General features: G+C 42.8%; 1 protein-coding gene across 1 annotated transcript in view; it reads right to left on the reverse strand.

Annotated features, from left to right (window-relative positions):
* RAB22A (RAB22A, member RAS oncogene family) overlaps window positions 1–11,553 on the reverse strand; it is an 83,222-nt gene that overhangs the window by 9,578 nt on the left and 62,091 nt on the right. The window contains exons 4-6 of the mRNA XM_007951523.1: window positions 2,754–2,825; window positions 2,557–2,663; window positions 1,885–1,994 (exon numbers count right to left, since the gene is read on the reverse strand). Coding sequence (XP_007949714.1) covers window positions 1,885–1,994; window positions 2,557–2,663; window positions 2,754–2,825 — 289 coding nt within the window. The remainder of the gene's footprint in view (window positions 1–1,884; window positions 1,995–2,556; window positions 2,664–2,753; window positions 2,826–11,553) is intronic.

Below are 11,553 nucleotides of genomic sequence, written 5' to 3' on the forward strand. Positions count from 1 at the left end.
CTGTTTCTTCTCATTCTCATGAGTCCTGCCACGTCAGCAACTGGAGGTCTTGAAAGCTCTACTTTATCCATATCATTAAGGTTGGTTCTACTATGAGGAGGCAGCTCTTTCCCAGTTGAAGTCTGAGTGCCTTCTGACCCAAGGGGCTCATCTTCTGGCACTGTATCAGACAATGTTTCAGGGCTATTCATAAAGTTGTCCAGTAATACGTCAGACAGTATTTCACTGCTATTCATAATGTTTTCCCTGGCTGATTCTTTGAGGAGTGGATGGCCTCTTCCTTTTTCTGAGTCTGTATCAGTCTGCAAGCTCTGCTGAAATCTGTCCAGCATGGGCAACCCTGCTGGTGTTTGAAACACTGGTGGGGCAGCCTCCAACCTCAAAGCAACACTCAAGCCACCACAGTATGACAAAATGACAGACAAGTGTGTCTCCCTTTGCTGTGCCAAACTCCTCTGCTCACTTCCTGGCCTTCCCTCTTACCTGTAATTGGCAGTTGGCCCTGGCTTCCCACTTCCTGTCTGAGGGCTCCATCTCTCCCCTTGTCTATATCTGGCCGTCGATACCTGGCTTCCTGCTTCCTGCCCAGGGGGCTCCATCTCTCCCCTTGCCCGTATCTGGCTGTTGATCCCTGGCTTCCTGCTTCCTGCCTGGGGCCTCTTTCTCTCCCCTTTCCTGTTTCCGACCACTGATCCCTGGCTTCCCGTTTGCAACCAGAGGTTGCAGTCCACTGGCCAAACACAAGCCTCTGAGAATATTTGACTTAGTGGCCACATCTAAACAATGGGGGCACATCAGACACACATTTCGATTTCTGGTTTCTCTGAACAAACTAACTAAAAACATGAAAATCAAATCATCATCCACTAGCAGAAGTGCACATTTGAGAGGGGCCCAGACTGGCTGTAGACCTCAAGCCCCAGGGCATGCCCAGGTCAGCTTCACTTGGGGGGTCCCGCCTGGCTCTGCTGGGCATCGAGGTTGTGTCCACTTGTCTATATGGCAGCCAACAGCCCTTGGGCTGCAGTAATCTCTGCTCTCAACCCCAATGTGTATCACCATGAGCATGGCCACCTACTCCTCTGACAATACCCACCCACAAGTGGAGACCTGAAGTTTGGATAACTTAAAGCCCAATCCCTTGCAGGTCCTGTTGTAGCCCATTCTCAGCTCTGCTGAGAGGCCTCCCCTGGTCCCCAGTGGCTTTATTCACAGGCCTGGTCACTATGAAGCCATCTTCTCTGCTGCTGAGCTCACTGTCCGTCTGCTCATGCAGTGCACGCTCCAGGAGAGGTGGGCCACGTCTCTCTGGTTCATGGCGCTCTCTCCTGGGCCTGGAATCTGTCTCCATAAAGACTGTGATGAATCTGAGTAAAATGAGTAAAGATGGACACAACCTGGAGAGGCCTCCCACAGTACGTGGCAGTTTCTCTCCCACCAGCACCACCTGTGAACACGCCGCTGGGAGAGGGAAGGGCGATGAGGGAAAAGGCTCACCTTTCAACCAGCCTCAAGCTAATACTGGAGGCTTTTCTTACAGTGGAATTATACCTGCGTGCCATTTCTCTGTATTTACTGTGCTCATTTTCAAAGACCCTGGACACATTTAAAAGGAGAAAGGGGGAGAGCTGGCAGCTTCCGTGACCTCAGGGCCTCGTGCGTTATTTATTCAGTAGCCACAGTCTTCACGGAAGGGCGACGCTGTCAGCCAGCAGCCTGCCAGCACTTATCGCTCAACAGGCAAGCAGCTGCCACTCCTTTGTTGTCACTTCTCATCCCACTGCCAACAGCGTCAGAGCAGCCTCCTCAAAGAAAGGCGGGCACTCTAACCAGGATGACACGTGCTCTGCACAGAGGAAACCCATGCAGCACAGTGATACTCACTAATCTCTATAAAGAGTTCATTAATGTTGATGGCGTTCTTTGCGCTGGTCTCTACAAACACTGCATGGATGGAGTCGGCGTAGTCCTTTGCATCTCTCTCCATGACTTCTCTGAAAGGCAACAAGTGCAAATCAGAAACCCCACCTGCCAAGGTCGTAAGGGTAGCCCCACCTACCTAGTAACTCATGAACAGACTCATGATAGATGGCAAAGGGCATCCCCCTGGCCACACCACTTCTACAGTTAGAGCAAACAAAACTTGGCCCAACCAGCAAGGGAGCCAACAGAGCAGGAAATGGAGGAGTTCTTTTTTCTCCCAAAGCAAAGCCCTTGCTTTGGGAACCAGGCAGGTGATCCAGGGAAACTGCTGAGAAACGCCCTGTGCCTCGCTAAGGCGCTGAGGTTGGGGAGCCTGCCGTGACACCATGTTGGCTAGTATCACATATTCAGAGACTAGGGTCTGAACAAATCACATGCCCCTGTGGACGCCACGTAATTAGCCTCAAATGCCTGAGATCTTCATTTTAGTTCGAACTTTAGGACTCGAACTGCACAACAAAAAGGAACTTTTTTAAAGTCAGGATAAACTAAAAGCCAGATGCATACACTGGGTATTTCCCAGGGAGGGGAGGACCCTGATCGGCACTGCTGCGTCCTGCTCTAATAACTCACCTGACGTCGATAAGATCACACTTGTTTCCTGCAATGGCCACGACAATATTAGGTGGGCCGTGCTGCCGAAGCTCCTTCACCCAGTTCTTTAATGTTGAAAATGTTTCCTGTAACGAAAGGGAAAGCCACTGCAGATACAACCAGCCAGATGTTTTCAAAACAGTCTAAAGAAAACTTGGGGACAAACAGGGTCTTACTTCTTTTGTGATGTCATAGACGATTATAGCTGCTGCAGACCCTCGGTAATACATTGGTGCCAAGGCCCGAAACTGCGGGGGGAGGGGGAGGGGAGGAAATAAACAACAAAATGAGGAAACCTGGTGACATGTGCTTCTTACTAGCTTTGGGGCCCATTGTCCCGGAACAAGAAGGTAATCTTTCCCTTAACCCAGAGAAGATGACACGATGCTTTAAAGCAAATGAACCAGTAATTACCAAAGGCAAAACTTTCCATGGACCACTGAAATGTCTCTCAGAAGACAGTTTAGAATGTAGTTTTATAGGAATTAAAAATGGTGCTATCAACAACTATTTCAGCTAAAAAGGCTTTTTAATTGAACAGTGTTATAATTCCCAAATTCATTTGTTCAATAGTCCTTTAAATGTTGGCTCCCCCAACTATCACTGAGACAACAGTAAGGCTGCAAATAGTTCTCCAGTGAAGTGGCTGCACTGGGGTGTCGTAAAGATAACCTCGTAATCTGAATGTTGACTGTACTTCCGAAACAAACACACATTTACACACACTGCTTGGATGAGTCTGCAACTTGCTGCTTTGGTATCTGGTTGAGCGTGGCAATCTCCAACGTACTGGGTACAAAGCTTGGGTCAAGTATGTCAACCTAGCTTTGTTCATGTGGTACCTTCTCGATCAGTCACCAGAACCCTCACACCACACAGAAAAGCGGGGGATGAGAAGGAGGGGGGAGAGAGAACACTGCCAACTGCGAGGTGAGTCAGTAGGTGGTCTCTGTGCACAAGGGTGGACGATGGGAATGGGAGCTCTGTCCGCTCGGCCTCACTTCTCGGGCACCCATCAGGGTGTGAGTTGCTCACTCAGTGAACGTGAAGCCATTGCTCTGAGGGGAGGATTCTCCCTGTGCTGATCGCCACCTTCCACACCTGCTCGGAAGGCTACCTGTACGTATCCACAACTTCCTGTGCTTCCGTCCGAATCTCAGTTCCCGTGGCTTACCCCAAACCCAGGTGGGTAGTGTCACGCAGGGGAGCATTAAGGCCATAGGACGATCAGTGTGCTTCTTGTCCAGTGACCTTCACCATCTGGCTTCTGGACCTTCCTGTTCGTGTAAGCGTCAATGACAGACAACGAGATGGGTATAAGCCCCGGGGGGGAGGACGGCATGTGCATTTAGCTTACCATGTGTTCTAGCTCCGTACCAGGCACACTGAGGTACACGTGTGGTAAATAAACGCTTGAGAAACTGTGGGAGCATGGAGCTATGTCAAACCAAACATGACTCTGACATCTTATTAGCCCTGCTTCTTGGGTGAGAGCCTGCCAACTTCCAATAACATGCTATGCTAGGTTTTAGAGAGAAGAAAACAGAAATAAAGATCATAGACCAGACAGAGCACTACAGACGAGGAAATTATACCACCAGGAGAAAAAAACATCCAGTGTGGCCTTGCTCGCTGCCATGGAGCAGGAGAAAATGAGACAGGCAAATACAAACGGCACAAAGGTCATGGTATTAGCTGTCGGTTTTGATACACTTACACCGGCAGTGCCCTTTATAAGGGCTTGGCTTGTTTTTCTATTTTAATTTATAAGGTGAAACTTACAGAGAGAAACGCAGAGGTCTTCAGTGTACAATTTGGTAAGACAACAAATGTACACACATATCCAGATAATTGCCACCAGGATGTACACCACTTCCACCACATGCCATGCAGCACCAGGACAATACATGGATATTAAAGGGCACTGAAGACTGTCTGTCCGCAGGCCTTGTGTCCTTAAGCGCTTCTCGTCTCTGGCAACGGGCCTTGTCTTCAAGTCTAGTTGACTAATTACTCCAACAGCTTCCCTATGCTGATGACTTGCTTACGATTTTCCTTTTTCCCTTGTTATTCTCACCCTCTCTGCTTTTGTATTTAAGGTGATCCTCTTATAACCAGCTGTTGGATCCCACCTGACACTCCTTGTTTTTCAAGTAAGATGCTCACTTCATTTACCTCTAACGCAGTTCCTGGTGTGGGTGTGTCTGAGTGCATCTTGCTGCCTGTCCCGGGTTGTTCTGTACTCCTCTGCTCTTTCCTCCCCTCCGTCTTCTGTCTTAACAGAGTACTGCTGACTATTCATTCTCCTCTACTGGTGTTGCAGCGACACCTTTGTGTATTACTTTTTAGGCGGGGCCCTTGGACCTGCAATATGCATGTCCCTCATTTCCTTAGCCGTTATGTCGCACCACTCCATATAAAATGTAAGAACCTCGCAAGAATCGAATTCTCTCCTTGGTACTACTGTTGTCATGTATTTTCAACCTACCTACACTACAAATTGCCTCAGAAACCCAAGGAGGAGTCGCTATGAGTCAGGTCCGACTCAGAGGCACACGACAACAACAACAATACTAGAAACTCTATAATCCACTATTAGAATCTTTGTATTTGTAAACTGTCTTTTAAAGAAGAAAAACACCCAGTTGTTCATATTTACTATTTCCAGGGGTTATTATCCTTCATCTGGTGCCATTCCCTTTCTGCCTGAGAACCTTCCTTTGGCAGGCCCTGGATGCAGGGCTGCTGCCGCTCAGTTCTCTCAGGTCTGGGTTTTCTAAAAAGATCATTATTCGACTTCACATTTGAAGGAAGATTCTGATGGATTAACTGACAGTCTTTTGCTCTGAGCACATTAAAGGTGTGGCTCCTGCATCTTCTGGCTGCCATGTTGCGTCCCTGCATACAGCATCTTGTATCTCTGACTACTTTCTGGTCTTTTCTCCTTATCTTTGGTTTTTGCAAGTCTGACTAAGATGAACCTAGATGAAGTTGTTGTTTGGATTTGTGAGTCAACATCTCACCAAATTTGGATGAAATGTCAGCGGTTGTTTCTTGGGGTATCTTCTTTGTAGTCCCTGTCTTTCTCTTCGCTACTTCCAGTCCCCAATTATACATGTGAGACTCTGAATTTGTCCCTGTGGTACTGAGGCTGTTCCATCTTTTCCCCATGTTCTTCTGAGCAGTTAATTTGTTCTGTTGCTATCCAGTGAAGTTTTCATTTTACATATTGTAGTTTTTAGTTTGAGCATTTCCACTCGATTTTTTGTTTCTCGGCACGATTCTCCATCTGCTCATTTGTTAATACTTCTTTTCCTTTAAATCTTTGAACATAGTTAAAATTTTTAGCCTTAAATTTTTTGGAGTCTGCTAATTCCAATATCTGGGTCATCTTGGGATTTATTTGTAGTCACTGGGTTATATTTTCTTGTTTCTTAGTAAGTGCAGTAATTTTGATGTTAGACCAGCAAGTGCGGAGGATATGCTGTAGACTTTAGTTTCTCTTATCTTCTCTGAACAAACAGTGTGCACACACTAGCTAATCACCCTAAAGACTGGCTTTACACATATGTTGGGTCTATTGGGGTTTGCCCTCACTCCAAGACATGGCCTCTACTCTTAAGCCATTTTGAGGTTTTAATGGAATGCCCAAGGTGTTTATCCAATCCCTCCTCACACTGCAGGATCCAAGTTCCAAATTCTACCCCTTCTGCGGTGAGCAGCCCTGAAATCTCTGGCCGGGGGTTGTTACCTGCTGGGTTCCTTAACATCTCCCCTGTGCATGTGCAGTTCAGGAGTCAGCAGCCAAAGACGTAAGGGGAATGGTAGATTTGGGGGCGCTTTCCTCCTTGCTGGCTCCCTCCCTTCTTGGATTTGCCTTCTTTTTTTCCAGATATTCTAGAAGCCCCAAACTCTATCTTCTAATGCCTTCAGCTTAAAAGAGAGGCTTTGTTCTTGAGTTCCAGTGACCTCAGCCCCACAGACTAGGAAATACGCATTGACGAAAAGCTGGATAAATGTGGATCTCACTCAATGCAGTTCCCTTCCTTGGTGCCATCTGCTTGTTCTGCAGTGCTTTCAAACAGTGTTTTAGTTTTTATCCAGTTTATATATAATTGCTAGATGTGGGTGAGTTAGTCTGTTGTAAGTCACTCGGTACTAGAACTCTTTCCATATCTTCTTGGTATAAAGGAGAGAAGACAGCATGTGAAGAGATTCAAAGGAGGTTAGCAAATCTCTGCTCCAAGTGTAGCTCTCGATCAGGGGTTTGCAAATGCTTTCTGTGAAAAGTCCCCGAAATCAAACACGTTGATGTCAAGTTGATTCTGACTCATAGTGACTCTACAGGTCAGAGTAGAACCACCACACAGGGTTTCCAAGGCTGGAATCTTTAGTGAGAGTAGACTGCCGCATCTTTTTCCCGTGGAGTGGGTTAGAAGCACCAAACTTTGGTTAGCAGCTGAGTGCTTAACCATTGCTCCTTTGTGAAAGGTCATGTAGTAAATATTTTAATATTGTGAACAAATCTGTCTTGGAAGAAGCATAGCACGCTCCTTAGGAGTGAGTATGGGGAGACTTTGTCTCACTTAATTGGGTTTTTCTTTTTCAAATTTTTTTGTTATCTATCTCTTATTTTTTTGCACCTCTGGTAACCAACAAAGAAAGTTTCCTTCTATTATAAACTTTTCCTTTACTTTTTACAATAATGAACTAATATAATATTTGCCCTTCTATGATTGACTTATTTCACTCAGCATAATGTCCTCCAAGTTCATCCACATTATGTGGTATTTTGAAGATTCTACATTATTCTTTACGGTTGCATAGTATTCCATTGTGTTTATGTACCATAGTTTGGTTACCCATTCCTCAGTTGATGGACACCTAGGTTGTTTCCATTTTTTGGCTATTGTAAATAGTGCTGCAGTGAACATGGGTGTGCATATGTCTGTTCTTGTTATGGCTCTCACTTCTTTAGGATATATACCTAGTAATGGAATGCCTGGGTCAAATGGTACTTTTAATAACTTGCAAAAGACCTCTTTAAAGTGTTAAGGAGCAAAGATGTCACTTTGAAGACTAATGTGTGTCTGACCCCAGCCATGGTATTTTCAATCACCTCATATGCATGTTAAAGCTGAACAATGCCACTCTTCCACTGATGGACATGTAGGTTGTTTCCATCTTTCTGCTACTATGAACAGTGCTGTGATGAACATGGGTGTGCATGTATCTGTTCGTGTCCTGGCTCTCATTTCTTTAGGATATATACCTAGTAATGGGATTGCTGGGTCAAATGGTATTTCTAATTCTATCTTTCTAAGGAATCGCCTTATTGCTTTCCACAGTGGTTTTATCATTTTACAGTCCCACCAGCAGTGTATGAGAGTCCCAATCTCTCCACATCCTCGCCAGCATTTGTTATTTTTTGTCTTGTTAAACTTTGCTATTAGTGCTGGGATAAGACGGTTGTTTTGATCTGCATTTCTCTAATGGCTAATGATCGTGAACATTTCTTCATGTGTTTGCTGGCCATGTGAATATCCTCTTTGGTGAAGTGTCCATTCATCTCTTCTGCTCATTTCTGAATTGGATTGTATTTTTGCTGTTGAGGTGTTGGAGTATTCCATAAATTTTAGAGATAAGTCCCTTGTCAGACATGTTGCTGCCGAGTATTTTTCCCCAGTCTGTAGGTTCTCTTTTGACTCTTTTGAAGAAGTCTTTGGAAGCCCATAAAAATTTAATTTTATTTTCATCTAGTTTATCTTCTGCTGTTCATGCATTTTGGGTTATGCTTCACAGTCTATTTATGCCATAAATTAGGGCCCCAAAATTTGCCCCTAGTTTTTCCTTGAGGAACTTTATAGTTTTAGGTTTCATATTTAAGTCTTTGATCCATCTGGAGTTAGTTTTTGGGTATGGTGTGAAGTACAGATCTTGTTTTATTTTTCTGCAAATAGTTATCCAGTTCTGCCAGCACCAGTTGTTAAAGAGACCATCTCTTCTTCATTTAATGGATTTTGGCCCTTTGTCAAAAATCAGTTGACGAATCTATTTCTGAGTTCCCAACTCTGTTGTACTGGTCTATGTATCTGTCGTACCAACACCAGGCTGTTTTGACCACTGTGGCTGTACAGTAGGCTTTGAGATCCAGGAGTGAGAGACCTCCCACTGTGTTGTTCCTCTTCAGCAGTGCTTTGCTTATTTGAGGTCTCTTTCCTTTCCATATGAAATTAGTGATTGGTTTTTCCATATCCTTAAAGAATGCTGATGGGATCTGGATTGGGATTACATTGAATGCAAAGATTGCTTTGGGTAGAACTGACATTTTCACAATGTTCAATCTTCCCATCCATGAGCATGGGATGTTCTTCCATTTATGTAGATCTCTTGTGGTTTCTTAAAGTTGTATTTTGTAGTTTTCTTTGTACAGGTGTTTTGTGTCCCTAATAAGATTTATTCCCAAGTATTTTATTTTTTTGGTAGCTATTGTAAATGGCATTGATTTCCTTATCTCCTTTTCAGCAATCTCTTTGCTGGGAGAAAGGAATCCAACTGATTTCTATATGTTGATCTTGTATCCCACCACTACACTGAATCTCTCAAATAGTTCCACTAGACTTTTTTTTTGCTGAGTCTCTTGGGTTTTCTATGTACAGGATCATATCATCAGTAAATAGGGACAGTTTTACTTCTTCCTTACCAATCTGAATGCCTTTGATTTCCTTTCTTGCCTTATTGCCCTGGCTAGGACTTTCAACACAATGTTGAAGAGAAGTGGTGATAGAAGGGATTGTTGTCTGGTTCTTGTTCACAGGGGAATGGTTTCAGTCTTTCTCTATTGAGAATAATGTTGGCTGTTGGTTTTGCACATATGCCCTTTATTATGTTGAGGAATCTCCTTTCAATTCCTATTTTGCTAAGAGTTTTCTTTTCTTTTCTTTTTTTTTTTTAAAATCAGGAATGGATGTTGGATTTTATCAAATGCCTTTTCTCCATTGATTGCTATAATCATGTGGTTCTTTTCCTTTGTTTTATTTATGTGATGGATGACACTGACTGCTTTTCTAATACTGAACCATTCTTGCATACTTGTATGAATTCCACTTGGTCATATATATTTTATTTTATTATTTTTTGATAGGTTATTGGAGTCTACTGGCTCGGATTTTGTTGAAGATTTTTGCATCTATATTCATGAGGGATACTGGGATATTAGTTCTCCTTTTCAGTGATGTTTTTGCCTGGTTTTGGTATCAAAGTTATGGTTGCTTCATAAAATGAATTTGGGAAGATTCTATTCTTTTCTATGTTCTGGAATAGTTTGAGTAGGATTGGTGTCAGTTCTCTGAATGTTCGGTAGAATTCTCCAGTGAAACCTTCTGGGCCAGGGCTTTTTTTTCTTGGTAATTTTTTAATGACCTGTTCGATTTCTTCTTTTGCTATGTGTTAGTTTAAGTAAGTAGTATGTTTCTAGAAATCTGTCCATTTCTTGTAGATTTTCAAATTTGTTGGAATATAGTTCTTCATAGTATCCTTCTAATTTCTGTTGGGTTCTTTTGTGATGTTGCCCAATTTGTTTCTTATTTGTGTTATTTGTATTGTCTCTTTTCTTTTGTTAAATTTGCCAGTGGTTTATCACTTTTATTAATCATTTCAAAAAACCAACTTCCAGTCTTGTTGATTGTTTTCATTGTCTATGTTCTGTTTCATTTATTTCTGTTCAAATCTTTATTATCTCTTTTTTTCTGGTGACTGTAGGCTTTTTTTCCTACTTTTTGGAGATGCTGGGTTAAGGTGCTGATTTTGGCTCTTTCTGCTTTTTTGATGTGTGCATTTATTGCTATAAATTGATCTGTAATCACTACTTTTGCTGTGTCCCAAAGGTTTTGGTATGTTGTGTTTTCATTCTCATTTGATTCAAGAAATTTTTTAATTTCATTTTTTATTTCCTTCTATTACCCAGTCATTTTAAGGAAGGTGTTATTCAATTTCCATGCGTTTGCTCTTTTTCCATTCATCTTCCTACTGTTGATATCTAACTTTGCACCATTGTGATCTGAGGAGATGCCTGCAGTTTTCCATGTTTTTAAATTGGCTAAGGCTTGCTTTGTGACCTAACAATATGGTCTATACTGGAAAGTATTCTGTGTGCACTGAAGAAGAATGTATATTGTGCTGTTGTTGAGTGAAGTGCTCTGCAGATGTCTTTTAAGGTCAAGTTGGTGGACTGTATTGTTTAGTTCTTCTGCATCTTTGTTGAGTTTCCTTCCAGTTGTTCTTTGATTAAAAGTGGTGTATTAAAGTCTCCTACTATTACTGTGGAGTCATCTATTTGTCTTTTCAATACTGTTAAAGTATGATTTATATATTTTGGGGCTCTTAATTATTGAGTGCATGAAACCAAACCAAACTCACTGCCACTGAGTTGACCTGACTCATAGTGACCCCTTCTTGGGTTTCTGAGGCGGTATCACTATGGAAGTAGATTGCCAACCTTCCTTCTGAGGAGTGGCTGGTAGGTTTGAACCAATAGCCTTCTGGTTAGCAGTCAAATGCTTTAGGCACTACACCACCAGAGCTCCTGTCCTCTTGTTCAATTAATCCTTTAATCATTATACAATGTCCTTCCTCATCTGTTATGGTGGTTTTTGTCTAAAAGTCAATTTTATCTGAAATTAATATTGCCACTCCTGCTCTTTTGTGGTTGCCGTTTGCTTGATATATCTTTTTCCAACCTTTGCTTTTTAGTCTATTTTTGTCTTTCTCTCTAAGGTGTGTCTCTTGTAGATAGCATATTGATGGGTAATGTTTTCTTATCCAGTCTGCAACTCTCCATCTTTTGAGTGGTGCATTTAATCCATTGACATTCAGTGTAATTATTCACAAGTATGAATTTGTTGCTGTCATTTTGTTATGCGCTTTTTCGTGGTGTTGCTGCTTTCTCTGTTCTATGTAAGTTTCTGTGCTAAACTC

The sequence above is a fragment of the Orycteropus afer genome, unplaced genomic scaffold (assembly GCF_000298275.1).
Source record: "Orycteropus afer afer isolate SDZICR_OR568_19922 unplaced genomic scaffold, OryAfe1.0 scaffold00295, whole genome shotgun sequence".
In the NCBI taxonomy this organism is placed as follows: domain Eukaryota; kingdom Metazoa; phylum Chordata; class Mammalia; order Tubulidentata; family Orycteropodidae; genus Orycteropus; species Orycteropus afer.